Raw genomic sequence first — 22294 nt, forward strand, 5'->3', positions numbered from 1 at the left:
AAAAACTGGACAAAGTGTAGGAATTCCTTTCAGACATTGGACAATAGGCTGCACAGGACTTGACCCCTGAGAAAAGTGACACAAATGGGGGAGTCCTAGCATAATCCAGGCTTTCTGCCTGGAGGTGATTTCCAAACTGCATCCAAACAGTGCCCCAGAATCTTATTCATTGAAGAAGCAACCATACTAGTTTGGGAAAGCCAGATAGAATTTCTGGAGACTTCCAGAGAGGAGGGAGTTACACAGAGATTTGTGTTCCCTTAAGTGTTTGGCTGAATTCCAACCTGTAATGCATAGGGAGAGCATAGCCCAGTCTTTAAAGGCTGAACTAAGAACAACTTCTGAAGAAAGAACTGTTAGAAGGAATGATAAAACAAACAATTCCCAGAGCTCATACAGGGCCAGACCTCATTCAAATTTCCTCCAGCCAGAGATAAGAAATCTCACTGGATACACGAGATATTCAGTAGATAGCCCAGAAGTGGCAAGTTCAGAATTGGAGGATAAATTAGACCTAGAATAAAGACTATTCTAAACTTGCCTTAAGAGTGTTTAAAAATAAAGCTCAAAAGTAACTTCACTGCCTACCAAAAGGAATCCAACCTTCTTTAAAGGAATACAGCAAAATCCAGCAATATTCATATTCTAATCAAAAATTAAAAATCCAATGCCTGCAATGATAATTTCACAGGATGAAATTAACAGTAGGTTGGAAACTGCAGAAGAAAAGATCAGTGAACATGAAACCATAGCAAAATGAAGCAAATGGGTACAAAAATGGCACGGGGGGCGGGGGGGAGACCAGAGGTCCAGTAACCTGTAGGATAAAATAATATAGGAGTAACTGGTGTCTCAGAAGGAAACTACGAGTAGACAGAAAATATACCTGAAGAAATAATGGCTGAATACTGCCCAAATTTTATGAAAATGACGAATACACAGAGGCAGGAAGCTCAGTGAATGCTAAAGTCAGTAACATACATTCAAAAAGCACAACAAAGGCACATCAAAATCAATTGCTGAAAAACACTGATAAAGAGAGAAATCTTAAAAGTAACCAGAGGGGGAAAAAGATATATTTAAATAAACAAAGATAAGGATGAGCAAAGACTTCTGGTCAGAAACCAAACACGTCAGAGTTCAACGAATTACATCTCTTAAAATGCTGAAAGAAAATAACTGTCAACCTAGAATTCTATATCCAGTGAAAGCATTCTTCAAAACTCAAGTTGAAGTAAACTTTTTCAGGTAAATAAAAGCTGCGCAAGTTCACTGCCAAAAGACCTGCACTAAGAGAAATAAATGATGCTCTTCAGGCAGGAAGAAAATGTATCAAAAGGAAACCTGAGTATATACAAAGAAGTGAAAGGAGTCAGAAATCACATATATGTGGGCAATTATATAATAGAAGGGAGAAAATAATATGGACAGAAATCAGTAAAATACAAAAAAAAAAGCAAAAAATGGATGAAACTAAAGCTAGTTCTTCAAGGAAAAGAATCTATTAAACTGATAAACCTCTAGACTAATAAAGAAAAAAAGGGAAAAAACCCACTTATTAACACAAGGAATGACATCACAACAGAGCTAAAAGACACTGAAACAATAAGGAAATAGTATGATAAATCACAGCAATAAATTTAGTATCTTGAACAACAAAATACCCAAACTGACTCAAGAAAAAGTAAAGAATCTGAATTATAACTGTTAAAGAAATTGAGTTAATAATTTATCAGTTAAATTCTTCCCACAAAGAAAATTCTAGGTCCAAATGGCTTAGATTCTATCAAATATCTAAGGAAGAAAACAATACCAATCCTACAATGACTCTTTAAGAAAATACAGGGGGAGGAAACACTTCCCAAGCTAATAACCTTCCTAATGGTGAAAGGCTGAATGCTTTCCTCTTAAGATCAGAAACCAGGCAAGGATGTTCCCTCTCACCCCTTCTATTCAACACTGTACTAGGTATTTTAGCCAGTGCAACAAGGAAGAAAGAGAACAGACATCTATTTTGGAAAGGGAGAAGCAAAAGCTGTCTTTATTCTCAGGTTACAGGATCACCTACATAGAAAATCCTATGAAATCCATAAAAAAGCAAGTAGAAGTAGCAAGTAAGTTTGCAGGATAGAAGATAAATATACATAGCAGCAATGAACAACTGAAAACTGAAATTCAAAAATAAGTACCAGTAACAACCACATTAAAAATATTACATATTTAAGAATAAATGTGACAACAGATGTACATGACCTGTACACTGAAAACTACCAAACATTACTATGAAAAATTAATGCAGACCTGCAATAAATGGAGAGATATACCATGTTCACGGACAGGAACATTCAAAGTTGTCAATTCTCTCCCAAATTAATCTCTAGATTCAATACAGTCTAAATCAAAATCCCAGCAAGCTTTTTTGTAGACACTGACAAGTTGATTCTAAAATGCGAAGGCGCTAGAATATCCAAAACAACAATTCAGGAAAGAATCACACTACTTAGCTTCAGGGTATTATAAAGCTCTAATAATCAAGACAGTGTGCAGTGCTTTATTAAAAGATTAAATGTTTGTTTACACAGAAAAATCACATTTGTGAGATAAAGAAAGACAAAACATATCAGTGTAGAGAGAACAGAAATATACTCACATATATATGATCAACTGATTTTCAATGAAAATGCCAAAGCAATTCAGTGAGGAAAGGATAATCTTTTCAACAAATGATTTCTAGAACTGAATACCCACATGCAAAACAATGGCTTCAACCCTTAACTTCACACCATAAACAAAATGTAATTCAAAATAGATCACAAACTTAAATGTAACAACCTAAAGTTTTAAAGCCTCCAGGAAGAAAACATAGAAGAAAATCTTAGTGACCTTGAGTTTGGCAAAAAACTTCTCAAATATGACACAAAAAGCAAGAAATATTAAAGACAAAAATTAATAAAATGGACTTGATAAGATTAAAAACGTATCTCCCAAGAATACCATAAGAAAAGAAGGCAAAGCTTCTTTATGTAATCTAGTAGATACAGCTAATACATAGATACGTATCTCCTAAACAATTTTATTTGTAATAACCAAAAACTGGAATAAGTGACTGGATAAACAAATTATGGTATATCCATACCCAGCAATAAAAAGAAATTAATTACCAAGATGCGCCAGAACATGGATAAACCTCAAAAGTATTATGGGACAGAAAAGAAGCCATTGACAAAAGAGTTCATGTGAAACTCAAGACAAAGGTAATCTGTTATGACAGAAAGCAGACCACAGTTTCCTGGGAGTTGAGGTTTGTGGGAAGTGGGGGAGGAGGCCTGACCTGGACGGGGCACAAGGAAACTTTCTGGGGTGACAGACATTTTTTTCTTTCTTCATTTTGGTGGTGGTTTTATGGGTGTATGAATCTTGTCAAAATGTACACATATAATAAAATTTTATTATACATAAAGTAAATCCCAAAGTCGATTAAAAAAAAAAAGCAGCAGCAACAATAATCTAGGAAATCAGTAATCAGATGAATAGCACTGGGGCGGGAAGGACACACAACCAAAACTCAGCACCTAACCATGTAAGAATCCTCAATCTAGCAGCAGAAAGTGACTTCTTCAACCAAAAAAGGACATCTACAAAAAAATGCGACTAATATTATACTTAATAGTGAAAGACTGAACGTTCCCCTAAACAGAAACAAGGTAAGGATGTCCCTTCTCACTTTGTAATCATGACCATGCTTTAAAGGAGTCCTCGGTAGTACCCAGTAGTACTCAACTATATTTGCTGGTAAGTGTGTTTTTTGTTCTCCAAAATGACCATTTCATCCCTTCCCTTCTCTTTTCTTCAAACCTCTTACACCCCCGTCCCTGGCACACTCTAAGCTGATAGTTTCACCTATTTTATTTTTCACAAGGTAAAACAATCATGCAAACTCATCTTCCTACCATCAAATCTCTCAAGGCAGAGGTTCTTTAATATATCACAAATAATACCAGTAGCTATATAGAGTAAACACACATACAGAAAACCTTAGTACAGGACCTGGCCCTCACTCAAGAGAGGCCAAGTCATCCGGCCAGCTTAATACTCAACCAGAACCTGGCGCATAAACAGAGGTCTTAACTTAGAAACTCTAGGCTATTGATTCTTCTCTATCCATCAACAACTCCTACAATCAGAAGCAGAGACATGTTCACCTCCTGAAATCTGGCATAAAGTCACAATAAGAAGATAAATATAATTAATCCCTAACCTTTGGTCCCCCACCTTTGAGAATGGTTCTTGCCATTAAAAAATATATATAACAATTATATATATATAATTGTATTTGGTTTCTGACCAACAAATGTATTAAATGGGAAAAGTAAAGAAAAACACAAAATACGTATGCAACTTGCACAATAGCTGTTCCTTACCTGCTGGTGACGGGTGCTGGGAAAGGTGTACTGAACAGAGTGGGGAGGATAACGACTTTGCTCTGTGCTGAATGCTCCTTGGTTGGGAGGATAACCTGAACTTGACATTATCAGTAAAGAAGTCCTCACCAGGTGGTGAGATCAAGTGCAACAAACAATCATGCTTCTAGGAAATCACCTAAACAGGATGGGGAAAGAAAAGAATTGATAAGTACTAAAGCACCAGGTGTGCTTCCAATAACACAACCATAGCTACATGAACAAAACCACTATTATCAGTAAAAGCTTTCTCTCATATTACTTACTTAATATAATAGAAGTTACTGGGGCTTTAAAAACATCAATGGGTCTTTTCCTCTATACTTAAAAAAGTTTCTTTAACATATCACAAATAATACCAGTACCTACATAAAGTGAACACACATAAAATCTTAGCTCAGGAGCCAGCACATAGCAACTGCTCAGTAAACATCCTTCTTTCAGTAAATATCTGAAACACAAATATTACATATTACAAAAACAAAAATCTATGGCTGTAAATTTGGGGGTTGTGAAAAAGTCAACTGTTAAAAGGATTCAAGAGTATTTATAAGGTAAGCATTTGTGCAGAGGAAATATTGTCTTTATTAAATAATTCTGCCCCAAAATGACAGCCTAAGAAGGCATTAGGGATAGAAAAGCTTTCAAGGAAGAACAAAGTGAGCCTATCACTTCAAGAAAAACAACTGCCAAATTTTTTTTGAAAATGAGGATTTTGGAAAAACTTCCATCTGTCACCATGAGCCTGACGGCTTCCCCACATTTAAAGATTTTTCTGGCAAGACTGGTGGTGGTATTAACAAGTGTGATATTACATAATGAAATTTGAAGATCTGCATAACTCAATGAATCAATATTTTCCAAATGACCAATACAGAATTACAAAATAAGGCGTAAATGAAATATTTATTTAAAATACAAAACATTTTACAACAGTTAAATAAATAGGCGCAAGACAAACCAATAAATGTTTAATGTGACAGAATATGAAAGGTTTACTAATATGGTTTCAGATTCTACACAGTAACTAACCTTTAAAAATTTACCATTTGTCTGGTTTGGGTGTGATATCAAAGAATATCCACAATTATGTTAAAAGGCTATTAAAATACCCCCTCCCTTTTCTAAATACATGTCTACCTGAGGTTAGCTTTTCTTCATAAACGTCCATCAAAACAACATACTGGGGCTTCCCCTGGTGGCACAGTGGTTAAGAATCCGCCTGCCAATGCAGGGGACACAAGTTCGAACCCTGGTCCGGGAAGATCCCACATGCCGTGGAGCAACTAAGCCCATGAGCCACAACTACTGAGCCTGCACTCTAGAGCCCGAGAGCCACAACTACTGAGCCGCGAGCCACAACTACTGAGCCCGCACACCTAAAGCCCATGCTCCTCAACAATAGAAGCCACCGCAATGAGAAGCCCACGCACCGCACCGAAGAGTGGCCCCTGCTTGCCGCAACTAGAGAAAGCTGCGCACAGCAACGAAGAACCAAAGCAGCCAAAAATAAGTAAATAAAATAAATTTATATATATAAAAAAACATATTGCAAGATTGAAGCAGAAATGAGGAACAAGCTACCTTCTTTTCAGATACAGAAGAGGTCTGCCAAAATGTAAAACAATACCACTCTTCTCATCAAATTTTTTGTTATATTTTGGAAAATACTTATTAAAATGTTATTTACGTTAAGATTTGGGTTTATATTATTTTTAAATAAATATCTTTTAAATTTCCCCATCTTAGTATCTAATATGGTAAATATCAACACATATAACCCACATAAGCAAAAGCTCTTTGGAGTCCCAAATAATTTTTAAGAGTATAAAAGGAGTCTTGAAGCCAGAAAGTTTGATGACCACTGGCCTAGAGAATCAGGCCATCTTCAGACTGACTAGCATGAGTGCCCTGCAGAGGCAGGTCACACCAGGTCTCTGCACTCCTTCTACCCTGCACTCCTAGAAACTCTGGCCCTGTTAAGGTGTGGCTTTGACATGATGTTTATGTCAAGTGAACTACTCTACTGGACCCGGGTTGTACCAATCAGATCCCCCTCCAGGAATCTGAATTGAGAACATTAGCTATTGCGAAGTGGCCAAAGTAGGAGTCAAGGTGAGCCAGAGCATGTGCCAGAGAAGTTACAGGGGAGCAGAGGATGCCAGTCCAGACACAGACCAGAACAGGAGCAGAGAGAAGTGGAGCCCAGAGACCTCAAAGGCCCTCCGAGACACACTGGGAACTGCCTAGGCTCACAGTCCTTGAATCAGCCCCCAGAGAAGGTGCTGTATTTCTTTCTTTCTCCTTGGATACCTGTTAAACGGCCTACATAGTCTCACAGTAAGTCCTCTTTGCTTAATACAGGTGGAGTAGGTTTTTACATCTTAGAATCATGAGATCTCAAGTTAAGTCCCAAAATAACTATACAAACCTTGAACAATCCAAATGTCACGTCCATCAACAGAGGAACAGATAGATAAAATCAGGTATATTCATACAAGGGAATATTATTCTGCCACAAAAAAGAACAAAGCACTGATATACGCTACAGCTTAGACAAACTCTGAAACATATGCTAAGTAAAAGAAGCCAATCATAGTGACTAATGATTCCTTTCATATGAAAGTCCAGAACAGCCAAATCCATAGCGACAGAAAGTAGATTAGTGGGCGCTTAGGGATGGTGGGGTGGGGTGGAGGAATAGTAGGTGATGGCTAAAGTGTATGTGGTTTCTTTTGTTGTTCTCTGTCGTAAAATACACAGAACATAAAATTCACCATTTTAGCCATTTTTAAGTGTACATTTCTGTAGCATTATGTACATTTACATTGTTGTGCACCTATCACGCCATCCATCTTCAGAGCATTTTCATCTTCCCCAAAAGAACCTCTACACCCAGTAAACACTAACTCTCCATCCCCTCCCCCAGCCTCTGGAACCACCATTCTACTTTCTGTCTCTATGGACTTGACTGCTCTAAGGCCCTCATATAAGTGGAATCATATGAGTCACCAGTCCTTTTGTGACTGGTTTATTTCACTTAGCAGAAATCTTCAAGGTTTATCCATGTGTTAGCATGTATCAAAATTCCCTTCCTTTTTAAGGTTGAATAATATTCCATTGTATTGGGGTTTCTTTTTGAGGTGATGAAAATGTTCTAAAATTGACTGTAGTGGTATCTGCACATATCTAATATATTAAAAACCACTGAATTGTACAATGTAAATGGATGAATTTTAAGGTACATAAATTATATCTCAATAAAGCTTTTTTAAAAAAATTACCTAGCCAAAATCAAACAAGCAAAAAACTATACAATGCAACCACAAGATTTAAAAACAACTGTGCTGGGGCTTCCCTGGTGGCACAGTGGTTAAGAATCCGCCTGCCAATGCAGGAGACACGGGTTCGAGCCCTGGGCCAGGAAGATCCCACATGCCGCGGAGCAACTAAGCCCGTGCACCACAACTACTGAGCCTGCGCTCTAGAGCCTGCGAGCCACAACTACTGAAGCCCGTGTGCCACAACTACTGAAGCCCACGTGCCACAACTACTGAAGCCCACGTGCCTAGAGCCTGTGCTCTGCAACAAGAGAAGCCACCACAATGAGAAGCCTGCGCCCCGCAACAAAGAGTAGCCCCCCACTCACTGCAACTAGAGAAAGCCCGCGTGCAGCAGCAAAGACCCAATGCAGACAAAAGTTAAATGAATAAATAAATTTATTAAAAAATAAATAAAAACAACTGTGCTGCAGTCCAAGTTGACATATTCCATAGTTCACGAATTCTAATACCCACATGTTCATACCTTAAAAACTCTGAAGTCAATATCCATCCCACAATCACTAGCATTTTATGGTTTCATGAGTAGTACTTTTCCTTTAATCTTAGAGGTAAATAACAGTATCTTATAAGCAAAGACATCTTTTTGCTGAAATACAGTATTAGAGAGTTACTGCATCCAGTCTTAGGTTTCTGTCCTAAATCTCTCTCCAGAAAGCTTTTTGTCTCTTTAATTTGTTCCTTGACGCTTAGGATAAGGCAAGAAAATTAAGGACACTGATATTCCCAAACTGACTTCCAATCTGAGGTCCTTCAAAAGACCAGGTAACGTTTGCAGGACTTTCAAGAAACCTAACAGAAACACATATACAAACAAGGGACAGAGGACACCCTCCTAAGCACAACCCCCAAAAGCACAAACAACAAGATTGTTATCTTTGAGAAAAAAATTTTTCTGTAAAACAAAGACACCCTAAAATCACAAACCGCAAACCAGAAAAAGCACAACAGCAAAATTCTGATATACATATACATATGTATCTTACAAATCAATAAGAAAAAATGATCGCAACAGAAATATAAGACATGACAGAAATATGAGATTAACAAAGGAAATAAAATTAATGAAGTCAACTTCAATAATGACAGAAAAGTAAAACAAAGAAACTGGCAAAATATTAAAAAATAATGCTTAGTGTCTGGTGAGGGTTTAGAGAAAAAGGTACTGTTTCACACATTACTGGTGTGTATGTAAAATGGGTACAAATTGCTTTCTAAAAAAGAATGGCAATTTATACAGCATCAGCCTTGAAAATATGCATATCCTCTACCACAGCAATTCCACTTCTAGGAATTCATTTGGTTATTCAATACAGATATATCCAAAAATGAATGCCTGAGGATGTTTCTCAAGGAACTGTCCTAAATATCCAATACACAAGCTTAGAAAATTGTTTTTTAAGAAATTTACCTAATGAAAAATTTTACTTAGAACATGCCACAAAAAAAGTTCTTATAAATGAGAACATTTTGTTTTATATAAGTATGATTTGTATATACCACTACTTCTCTATTTTTCATGTGTCTATCACATCTTCACAAGACTTCAAGGCCAAAGGCAGAAATATCATGTACGTATTCAGTTAACATCTACTGAACAGTATATACTGTGTGTCAACAGCTCTAAATGCTGGCATAGAATGAGACCACGATTGGCATCTTATCTTGAGGTGACGTAGACAATAAGTGACCACAAAATACTATGATAAAGTGCTATAAATAAAACAGGATGGGAGAAGGGAAAGGGAGACATGTCTGGCAGGTAGAAAGCCAATCTCAGCTAGGATGACCGTATGCCCCAATTTCCTGAAACAGACCCAATTTACAACTACTATCCCAGTGCAGTTATTAACTATGCTCCATTTCCTTCTCAAAACGGTCCCAGTTTGGGTAATAAATTATATTCTAAGATGACTTTTGAGCCAAAGCCTTGAAAAGACAAGAGCATTCCATGGAGAGAAACTAGAGAAGCCCTAAGGCAAAGCAAGGATGCTGAGGGGGAGTGAGGGAGAGGGTGACTGAGGCCAGGCCTGAGACTGGGTGGGGGAGACTGCATGGGGTTCTGCTGGTGTGTGACCTTATGTTACAAATATTTTCTTTCAGCATTCATAACTTGTTATGTCTTTCTGAAGACCTTCTCTACCCTAAAATTTTCAAATATTCTTCTACTTTCCCCTCTTACACTTCTTAAAGTTTTTTAATACATTTAGCTCCTTAATCATCTAAATTTTTTTTCTAGAGAATGGTAAGGTAGGGGTCTAGATGTATTTTCTTTACTACTTGATAGTTAATTATCCAAACAAAACTCTTACTAAACATGTCTGCCTTTCCACACCGATCTGAAATGCGAATCATTCTTATTACAACCCAGCAATTTCAGGATATACCCTAGAGAAACTCGCATGTACACACAAAAGGATATTTATTGCATCAGTGCAATAGGCAAATGTGAAGACAGCTTAAATTCCATATTCGTATGATAAAATACTATACAGCAGTTACAATGAATAAACTACAGCTATGTTTCAATACATATAAACCTCAAAAAAAGTAAAGCTTGGTGAAAACAACTTGTAGAATGATACGTATGTTCGAAATACAGAAAACAATACTATATATTATTGACACACGGCTTAAGTTTTCTTTTCTCTTTTTCATCATCTCAAGGGATTTGGGAAGAGCAAAATTCAGTGCGCCAACTTGATCCAAACTCCTACCCAGCTAGGCTTAGAAAATAAAATTTTCTAGAGAACTGCCATTCAATCTAACCTTAAAAGAAAACTTAAGAGAAAGCAACTTTTAAAATGTTACCATCCTTACTACTACTCACTGCACTGTTCCTGCTGTCCCAGCAGCAGCCAGGGAAGGGGTGAGAAGAGGGCCAACGCCTCCCAGACTGGTTCCTGCCTGCTCCCCCACAAGGCCCAACTAACAGTGCTTTCACAGACCAGGAATCTGAAGCATAGAGAAATTCAATCATTTCTCTATGTCACAAAGTTGTCAGCGGCAAAAATGGGAGAAGCTAGTGTTCTCTGTGATGCTGTGCAGCTTTCTCAGCAGGTAGTGAGCTACTCTGAGGGGCTGAGATGTGCGGTGAGACCACCCATCAAAACCACCAAGGGGTTTCCCTGGTGGCACAGTGGTTAAGAATCCGCCTGCCAAGGCAGGAGACATGGGTTCAAGCCCTGGTCCGGGAAGATCCCACATGTCGTGGAGCAACTAAGCCCGTGTGCCACTACTGAGCCTGCACTCTAGAGCCCACGAGCCACAACTACTGAGCCCACATGCCACAACTACTGAAGCCCGCACGCCTAGACTCGTGCTCCACAACGAGAAGCCACCACTCGCCGCAACTAGAGAAAGCCTGCGCAAAGCAACAGAGACCCAACACAGCCAAAAATAAATAAATAAAATAAATTTTAAAAATAAATAAATGAATAAAAATAAACCATTCCTTCCTACTAATTAAAACAAAACAAACAAAAAAACCACCTGGGCAGCACTCCCTTCCTACACACCTGCACCTGCTAGTGGAAGGGGAAAAGTCAACGTGTGTGTGGGCGGAGGAAGGCTTTGTTTGTTTTTGTTTCTGGAAATAGATATTATAGGTAAGGTTTAAGAGTTTCTCAAAGTACCACAGAATACAGAGGGAAAAATCTCCTTCTCACCCTGTCCCCAGCTTCTACTCAGTTCTCCCAAAAGGCAACCAAAGTTACTAGTTTCTGGAGTATCCTTTAGAAACAGCACACACACACACACACACACACACACACCTCCCTACATAAATGGGAGCAGAGTAGATAATATACTGTTCTATATCTTGCTTTTATTACTTAACATCTTAATAGATCTTGACAATCGTTTTCATGAGTCCATAAAGAGCTTCTTCATTCTTTCTATTGCTGTAATGTATTTCACTGTATGAATGTTCACAAGTATTTTATACATTGTCCAAGGAATTCTGATCTGCACCCCTAAGAAATGCTTAGGTGATCTGTCTCTGAGCTCTCCTCCCAATTCAGACATCCTAAGTAAATAAAGCTATAAATGGAATGGAGAGGCAAAAGGAAAGATCTTAGCTCAAGGTCATCCAAATTTTTTTCCATCAGTGGCCTACATGATGAGAGATCTACAGAGTACAGTGTTGTTTTCGGGTTGTTTTATTTTCATTTTCAGCAGTGATAGTCCTGATTTCATCACGTTCATTCAATGTCACTCAAATATAAGTCAAATGATTTGTCCGTGTTTCCCTTTTATCATAACCAATCCTTCATGATGTCCCAGTTTCCTCATGTGATTTTAGTGGTTTAATTTGAATTATCTTAAAAATAAATTAAAGTTAGTTACTATCAGCCCACCACAGGTGGTAACAAAACATCAGCAAAACTAGAGATTAGGGCTTCCCTGGTGGCGCAGTGGTTGAGAGTCCGCCTGCCGATGCAGAGGACGCGAGTTCGTGCCCCGGTCTGGGAAGATCCCACATGCCGCGGAGCGGCTGGGCCCATGAGCCATGGCCGCTGAGCCTGCGCGTCCGGAGCCAGTGCTCCGCAACGGGAGAGGCCACAGCAGTGAGAGGCCCGCGTACCGAAAAAAAAAAAAAAAAAAAAAACTTACCCACGAGACACAACACAACAGTTCAGACCTTTGTTTAACCAGCTCTCTTTCTTTCCTCAAACATCTTACATGGAAGCCAAATGTATAAAATACACAAAGAAGAAATACTCTGATTCAGGGAGAACGCGGAACCTAAATCTGTCTTTTCAGCCCCCTCCCCATTCCCGTCCTGCCTCGGACCCTCACTCCAGTCCTGGCTCACCAAGACACCTCCACAGAACACTTGACAGTTTGAAAACAACTGAAGTAAAAGAATCGGTTTAAAGTGGAGGCTGAAGGGGAAGGGAAAACCTTAAATGGCAGTTTCCAATTTTAAGTTCAGTTCATAGCTCCAAAACTCATTAACTCACAGTTACATGCTTGACTCATGGACTATAAAAATTCTGTGAAATGTTTAAGAAACCTGGTCAAGGTTTTATGTGCAACAACCTCATATCATAAACATATATAATTGTATTCTAGGATGAAAATAATATACTAAAACCAGATGTCATTGTTGTAAGTGACGAGCACACATTTTATCTGAATTTTGGAGATAAACTCAGAACTAGCCTCCAACGTTTTGCAAACAGGTAATAAAATACAGTAAAATGAAGTCAGTCTATTTAAATTTCTCTTTGAATCTTCCCATATTAACGTAATAAAGACACACATACTCACACACAAATTTACTCAACAGGAAACTTATCTTGCAAAACAATATTTCAAATGCAATCCTAAAAAAAAAAACACCAATAAAACAAAAAAAAACAAATCCTTTCTCCCCAGGAACTCCTGGCTTTTGGCCTACAATCTCTGCATAATCAAAATGTGCTTGGATAGGTTTTCAAGGTGGCCTAAGCCGTCTTGGAAAAAGAGCTAAAAATATACTTCGCTGTGGAAGGACTACAGACGCCTCTTTAGATGACCAAGAATGACTCCACCAAGGGTCACAACAGAGGTGAAATCCACATTTCACCAAAGCAGGAAAAGGACACAATTCAATTTTCTTTTAAATGATCAAATAATACTTTTCGATACAAAAGTATGGCATACGGGAATGGCCTCTATGACACTGCAGGTGCCAAACACTGGATACTAAACTGAGGCAAATCGGGTCTCATTAATTCTCACAAAGCAGTTCAGCTCTAGTCCAACTCCAAAAGCCCAGGAGACAGGGAGAGGCTAAGGACCACCCCCTGGGATATCCCAACCACCTAAGAGTCTCTGGGTTGGCGAAGGTTTGGAGAAAGCCCATCTGAGCCTATCTCGGGGTCCAGACTCCAGGAGAGGATACAGAGGCTAGAACCATCCAAGTGAATTCTGTAATTTGTATGAGATCAGAGTGGTGCTAAACTGGAACAGAATTTCTCCTGTAAAATAATCTAAAGCATTCTTCCCTTTGCGGGGCGGGGAGGAGTTACTCTGGGGGAATGTCATTAACAAGGTGTTTTATTTGTGGCCTCTTTTGACATAATGACATCTCACTTAGAAGACAGATAAAGGGGAGCTAAAGAAAAAAACATTTTAGACTACCCTACCCCCGATAAAGTATGACAGTGAAAGGAACACATTAATATGGGCATAATCATTTCATTAATCTAAGAATGCAGACATTCAATAAGTAATTCTTGAGTGAAAACAACACTACGCTATCCCTACCTAAGGTGAGAAAGGCGAAGTTTCCAAAGACAGCAGCAGCAGGCAGACGGCAGCAGGCATATGACTGAGAACCCTGTGGCACAGCGGCACTGTACTGACCTAGTTCTCTAAATTGAGCAATATTCACTCCAGCTATAAGAATGAATATATTTCAAAGTGAAAATGGACAACTATTGGGACCACCCTGGCGGTCCAGTGGTTGGGACTTTGCCTTCCAGTGCGGGGGGGGGGGGGTGCGGGTCTGATCCCTGGTCGGGGAGCTGGGGTCCCACATGCCTCGCAGCCAAAAAACCAAAGCATGAAACAGAGGCAATACTGAAACAAATTCAATAAAGACTTAAAAAAAAAAAAAAAAGGACAACTATTTACCAACCCTCTCCTCCATCAACACAAAGAACACGGTATTGAGATCAGAAAAATTTTAACTTTGGATGCTTGGGATTAATAGACATGACAATACCTAAGGAGAATAACAAAAAGTCACCATTTATTGAGCCTTTGCTACATCCCCAGCAGTGTACTAAGAGCCTGGTGTGCATGAGCTCACCTAAAACACTAGTTCCACTATTACCCCTAAGTAAGGCACTGGAGAGGCTAAGTAACTTCTACAAGGTAATTTTTTTAGCTCAGAGCTATCTTAAAGATCATGTTTTGCTGCCTCCCCTTTGACCTGCTGAGAGAGACTGCTAAAGATTAGGAAGCAAAATAAAACAAGGCTAATGAACATACTCTACTTCTAAGGTATATACCAAAATAAAGTAGAAGAAAAGCAACTGACTTAAAAGGTACTGAATTCTATACAATAATAATAAACAAAACCATCAGAGACCTCTGAGGGCAGGGACCATCTCTTCTTTGCACACACGGCCTCCCCAGCACCTAAGAGTTCTTAGCTCTCAACACACCCATTCCAACAGCAAGTCCTAGCCTTCCTTCCATGCCCCGCCCCCAAGCCTCCCATGCTTCTCCATCTTGACTACCCCCCCCCCCCGCCCCGTCCTCATCTCTTGTTGCAAGAAACTCCTAATTGGACTTCCCACTTCAATACTTTCTCCACTCAAAAAGCCAAATGTTTTTTAAACCATAAATCAGAACACATCACTCTTCTGCTCAAGACTCCTCCGGAGCTGCCACGCTCTTCAAACAGAATCTGAACTCCTCACTGTGGCCCAGGGGCTCCCACCCGCCCCCACAACTGCTCAGGAGGCCACAAGGAGCTTCCTTCCAGCTCCCTCACCCAGGGCCAGGTCCTTCCTTGACTCAGGCCTTTGTCCTTCTTTACTCTCTGCCTGGAATGCTCTTCCTGGCTCACCCTTGGGGCCAAGGACTCCTCAAAATTAGGTCTCAGTTCAAATGCCATCTTCTCATAAGGGCCTTTCCCAGCCACCCTCCAGTTACCCTTTTTGTTCTTCTATAGATTATTCATAATGTGAAATGCACTCGTTTGTTTTACTTAAACTGGCTTCCCCACTAGAGTATAAACTTCCTGTTTGATTCCCTACTGTATTTGTTAGACAAAAGAAACAAGAAATGTGCAGAACTTATTTGAAGGAAAGTCTGAAAATCTACTGAAGAACATAAAAGTCTGTTTGAAAAACAGGATAGGAAGTACACAAAGGTGTCAATTTTCCTAAAATTAACCTATGAATTCAATATTGCCAATCACTATTCAGTATTCCCCATAAAAATCTCAGCAAGATTTCTTTTTGAACCTCACAGAATGATTCTAAAGTTCATCCAGAAGAATACATAGACCAGAATTGCCAAAGTCTGAAAAAAAAAAAAAAAGAGTAATGAACAGATGACTAACCCTACTAGTATTAAAATTATACAACAACAGTAATTTAAAGAATACAATAACATATATCAAGAAAACATAACAGATTAAAAACAGTTCCAAACATATTTAGTAAACTGATAAAAGGTGCAAATCTGGTAACTGGGGCAAAGGCTGGATTATTCACCAAATGGTGCTGACACAACTGGTTATTTCAGGGGAAAAAACATACACACCTCTATCACCCCAAAATATATGTCTATCTCATGTCCTATACTAGAAATTAATTCCAGATGGACCCCAAAAATTAGAAGTTTAAAAAAAGGAAAAGAAAGGAAGGCAAAGCAAAAAATAATAATAATAATAAAATAAAAAATTAAAATCTAAAGACTTCTTTGTTTTAAAAATACAATCAAGGGACTTCCCTGGGGGCACAGTAGTTAAGAATCCGTCTGCCAACGCAGGGGACACGGCTTCGAGCCCTGGTCCAGTAAGATCCCACATGCGGCAGAGCAACTAAGCCCATGCACCACAACTACTGAGCCTGCACTCTTGAGCCTGTGAGCCACAACTACTGAACCCGCGTGCCACAACTACTGAAGCCCATGCGCCTAGAGCCCATGCTCCGCAACAAGAGAAGCCACCGCAATGAAAAGCCAGCACACCGCAACGAAGAGTAGCCCCCAATCTCAGAAGCTAGAGAAAGCCTGCACACAGCAACAAAGACCCAACGCAGCCCAAAAAAAAAAAAAAAAAAAAAAAAAAATACAGTCAAGGTATACAATCAAGTCTCTCACTCATGTGCCTCTCAGTTCTCCATCCTACAGCAAGCAACAAGGAATACCAGTTTCTTAGGTTTTGTTTCAGAAATATTCTGATATAAAAGGGAATATGTACACATTATTTTTCCTCTTTAAAACAAGCAGTAGCATACTATACTTAATATTCCTCACTTTGCTTTTTCAGTTTAATAGATGGATGAATATTTTAAATTTTAGACTAAGGAAGGTCTAAGCAGAGCATGAAACTCAGAAGCCATATATAGACCAATAATGAAAACAGCTAACATTTAGAATTTTTACTTACCGTGTGCCAGCCACTATGCTAAATGTTATTTACATTATCTCTATTTCCATTCTACAAATAAGGAAATTAAGGCTTAGAGAGGTTAAGTAATCTGCCCAAGGTCACATAGCCAGCACAGTCCCAGCTGGATATATCTGACTACATAATACTACAAAAGAACAGCTGGGGGGTAGGGGGATGTGCACATACGTAAAAAGTGAATACCCTAATATGTAAACAGCTCTTCAAATCAACCTGAAAAACACCAATCCCATCAAAAAATAACCAAAGAACAAAAGTAGATAATTTCTAAAAGAAATACAACTCCCTTCATTAAAAAATGTTCAGCGTCAGTAGTGATTGATAAAGGTCAATCAGAATCACTTTTTTTTTTCCATTGTTTAAATTAATTTATTTTTTGGCCGTATTGGGTCTTCACTGCTGTGCGTGGGCTTTCTCTAGTTGCGGCGATCGCGGGCTACTCTTCGTTGCAGTACGCGGTCTTCTCATTGCGGTGACTTCTCTTGTTGCGGAGCATGGGCTCTAGGCGCTCGGGCTTCAGTAATTGGGGCTCACGGGCTCCAAAGCACAGGCTCAGTAGTTGTGGCGCACGGGCTTAGCTGCTCCCCGGCATGTGGGATCTTCCTGGTCCAGGGATCAAACCCGTGTCCCCTGCACTGGCAGGCAGATTCTTAACCACTGTGCCACCAGGGAAGTCCCTTTTTCCACTTCTTAAATTGGCAAAATGCTTTAATGCGCAATATCCAGTACTGGCCAGGGTCTGGGGCATACCCATACACTGTGACAATATCCATCCAGATCTACACTATTCATATATCTGCAACACTACTTCAGAAATCTATGCTACAAAGCTGCTTGCATAAATATACAAAATAAATACATATACACACACACACACACACACAAATAATTCACTACAGCTTTGTTTTTCTGACAAAACAGTACTGGCCGGAAACTAATTAAACAAATTATAGTGTTTTCTTTTTATAAGTGGAATACTATGTAACTGTTAATGATAGAAGTAGCTCTAAAAATACCAACATGGAACAGCAGTATACACAAGAACAGCATATCATGGTCCCATAATACAGAAAATTACATACACACAGAAGAAAAAAAAAAAAACCTGAACGAATACACAACACTTAGCAAGTTACATCTAGGAAGTGGTGCTTCAATTTCTTTATATACTTCCATATTGTACTTCCGTAAAATAATGCATTACTTATAATAAATAAAAGACAAGTAAAGATTTCAAACTAACATATCCCCCTTCACTCATTAAAATGGTTTTGTGTAAATAGGGAGTAACTTCCTCCACCCTCCCCTCCTGCTCAGTTGATGCCCTCCCCCCTTCGCTCCTCCTATTCTCTCACACTCACACACAAACACACTCACACACTCAGTTAATGGACTACACATTCCCTACTTCTGGTATATTTACACTGTGTATATTTTAGGCTGTAACTCCTAGAAAGCACAAGTTTTGATTTTATTCCAAATACTTAAAAGTTATCGTTATTCAAAACTGAATTAAAAGAACTTAATCAAAAGTAATACAAAGTTAAATGTCTTTGAACAGGAGTTCAAAGGCATGATGATTACTACTTAAAACATTTCAAAATTATACAAATCCCTGTGCTATTGCCAAGGGAAATGAACTGCCGAAAACAGATTACTCTGATGCTAAACTGTGTATGACAACAAAAATGTCAAGAAAAGAGCCTATCAGTTAAATAAAGTATGGGGGGGGGGAGGCAATCTGTAACCATAAAGGTTATGGCCCTCCTAACAACTTAGTCAAATTTTCCTAAAAAAAAGTAACCTCAATTTATTCTGGTTTAATTTCAGTTTATGTGTAACGAAGGAAAAAAACAGAAAAACACTCCAAACTTTATTCCTCAAGTAGAAACTGCCGGCGGGGGGCGGGGATCAAAATCATTTGGTAATCTTAACTTTCCTCTTCTTTGTTCCGGACTAAGCTACTCAAAAATTTAATTTTTGATATAAAACTAATCAAGTACTATTCTTTCAAAGGGATCCCTCCAAAGGGATTTTATAATAATCCTATAAACCAACTATTCCTAATTCACATTTTTTCCCTAGCACTGAACTCCAAAGTTCCCTGCATATATAAATTAACACATTTTTGTTCTAATATTACCTGAAATACAAATAATCTGAGATGAACTGATTCTGTGCTTACTTTCTCTTTCTCCCAAAAATCCCAGTAAACTGAGAGAAATACTTTTTTAAAGAAATGCTTTAATAATTCACTGATAACAGGGCTTCCCTGGTGGCACAGTGGTTGAGAGTCCGCCTGCCGATGCAGGGGACACGGGTTCGTGCCCCGGTCCGGGAAGATCCCACATGCCACGGAGCGGCTGGGCCCGTGAGCCATGGCCGCTGAGCCTGCGCGTCTAGAGCCTGCGCTCTGCAACAGGAGAGGCCACAACAGTGAGAGGCCCTTGTACTGCCAAAAACAAAACAAATCAAAAACAAACAAAAATAATAATTCACTAATAACAGACATTTTATCTCACTGACACTGGTGAATTTCTACCTGTTTTTTTATTTCCAAAAACTACTCACTATCAAGTTCCCACATGTGTATCCGTCGGCTTCCACAGCTGCACCAAGCAGCTGGGCTGCTTATTATGCATTCAACAAATTTCTACTACACCATTCCTGGGGACAGAGTGTTATTCTGGGAGTGGGGGAAGGGGAAGGATCAAAAAATAACTGAGACACAGACATGCCCACAATGGGCTTATGGTCTAGTGGGGACTAAACGGGCATGCACATAAATAACTATGACGTTATAGCAGAGGCGTAAGTGAGGCATTAAGAATTTCCAGACCATAAAACACTTTTCTTCAGAGAAGAGGGAGGAGGAGGGAGACTGACTTCCCGGATGAAGTGATATGTGCTCAAAACCCCTCAAAAAATAGGCAGTATGTAGGTGTGGTAGAGTTTGGAAAAGTAAGGTAGGGAAATAGCATTCCAGAAAAGAGCACAGAATGGGCAAAAAACAACCCTTCTTAATGCAACACAACAGAGGCATATTATTTAACAGCCCAAGTGGAATAAAAAAACATGATATGGGACTTCTTCCCTGGTGGCACAGTGGTAAAGAATCAGCCTGCCAATACAGGGGACATGGTTTCGAGCCCTGGTCCAGGAAGATCCCACGTGCCGCAGAGCAGCTAAGCCCGTGCGCCACAACTACTGAGCATGCGCCCTAGAGCCCGCAAGCCACAACTACTGAGCCCGTGTGCCACAACTACTGAGCCCACAAGCCTAGAGTCCGTGCTCCGCAACAAGAGAAGCCACCGCAATGAGAAGCCCGCGCACCGCAATGAAGAGTAGCCCCCGCGCGCGGCAACTAGAGAAAGCCCATGCGCAGCAACGAAGACCCAACGCAGCCAAATATAAATAAAAAAATAAATAAAATTGATTAAAAAACACACATGCCACGCTTCAGTATTCATGTGAGGACATTAGTTTAAAAAGAATACTACGCCTTTTCCTTTAAAATAAATTTTATGGCATGAGTACCTATCGAAAACTAACATTCTATATGAGCTTTTCAACACGGCATTAAAAAAAAATGTTTACGCTATTTATCTAAGCTTTCATATAACAATTGAAGTTTCTCACACTTAAAAAAAAAAAGTCCGGAAGTTTGAGAGTAAGTGAAGCAAGCAATAACTAATATATAAAATAATTTAACCTATCTATTTGTATCTCAGAGGTACCTACCCATTGGCATAATAAAATTTCCATCACTATAACACTTAAATTCCATGAAACATCAGTAGGTCCAGATAACCTTAAAGACATTTCTGTTTAAGAAGACAGAAGGTACTGTCATTTCATTTTTAATCATCATAGCAGATTAAAAATGAAACATAATTCCCGGTGATCATGTTACTAATGTAGATCAATACCAAGTTTTTTCAAGCTACATTTTCACTGCAGAAATGTAAAGTTAGGGGGAGTACCTAAATTCAATATCTAAGCTGAGTGACTGAGCACTCATTTCCCACCCACCCCAATTTTTGTTTTAAGTAGTAGTCAATCATCACATTGACTCATCCCATGGATGATATGGTGTCCCAGAAGGAGCTACCCTGGAAGGCAGAAGACTGGATTCTGCTACTGGCCAACAGTAACAATTTAGGCCAGACCCCTTCAATTCAGTGACCCTCAGTTTATTCACCAGTAAAACAAGTAAGACTAGATAATCTCCATGACTCTACATTCTGTAACTCTATAAATTATGAGCATTTTATTTTAACCAATTTAGATTTCTCTTTGAGATTATTAAATAAAAGTAACAGTAGCACACATGGAAGAATCAAACTGAAGAGCTCCCCAGGAACATTCTTATGTCTTTGTATGGTCTCATTTTCACATGCAAAGAGGAGCGCCCCCCCCCCAAAAAAAAAATGTATCTGAAAACAATCCAAGTAATATCCAAGTAATATTTTTACCACACAAGCTTACAAGCTTCTGGGGTAGAAAAAAATGGTAGAACAGTAAAAATGTTCATGGAAAACCACCACCACCATAATACCAAAATAAAAAACAGATGCTCTACATACAGTTATTGCTACATGACAGAAGCTTTCATAGCTTTTCAATACTCCTAAGGAGTCCTGATAGAAAACCAATGTTTTGTTTGTTTTTTTTTTAGGGGTATCTAACACAAGATTTGATACTCTTTATTAAACTGCTATTTATTAAGATAGAATTCTCAAACTTTTTTGAGCAGCAATACTGGCATGGCTTCAAACCAGGTGCACTGAGAAAGTCATAGAAATGTGAGACCTTTGCTCTTCAGAGATCCTCACAATTTAGTTGGGGGAAAACAGGCCATAAATACCGGGGAAATTAAACAGCCATAAAATAAAAATACTAAATCAATAAGACAATTAAAGGGACAGGGCAGCATGACAGGAGACGCCAAGTCACCTCGAGCTGGACTGATCAGGAGAAGAAGCTGGGCTTAAAGTCAGAGGAGGCTGGAATGGGCAGCTCTAGACCTGATTGTCAAGGAGTATGAGGCTGTGGGGATGCATGGCTCCTAGGAGGAAACATAATAATAATATTCTATCTAAATGTACTTTTGCAACATTAAACCTGAAAAGGACAAAGTATCAATCTACAGACTGAGTTCTTTGTGCATGTAACTGATCTGGTCAACTTTATACTTTTATAGAATTTAGTAACATGCTGTAAACATAAGGCATGCCACACTGGTTGAACAAGTGAATAAACTACACACCAACAGATAAGTCCAGACATAATAAACTCTGACAACCTTTGTACCATATTCCAGTAAAATCCAGTCTCTGAAGTGAATGAACACA

The 22294-nt window shown here is 39.0% G+C and overlaps 1 protein-coding gene across 1 annotated transcript in view; it reads right to left on the reverse strand.

Moving 5' to 3' along the window:
- Positions 1 to 22294, reverse strand: part of NCOR1 (nuclear receptor corepressor 1) — a 143324-nt gene that overhangs the window by 117952 nt on the left and 3078 nt on the right. Inside the window, 1 exon segment of the mRNA XM_029210849.1 lies at positions 4422 to 4599. Coding sequence (XP_029066682.1) covers positions 4422 to 4529 — 108 coding nt within the window. The 5' untranslated portion in view covers positions 4530 to 4599.

The sequence above is a fragment of the Monodon monoceros genome, unplaced genomic scaffold (genome assembly GCF_005190385.1).
Source record: "Monodon monoceros isolate NGI ecotype Baffin Bay Population unplaced genomic scaffold, NGI_Narwhal_1 Super_Scaffold_9, whole genome shotgun sequence".
In the NCBI taxonomy this organism is placed as follows: Eukaryota; Metazoa; Chordata; class Mammalia; order Artiodactyla; family Monodontidae; genus Monodon; species Monodon monoceros.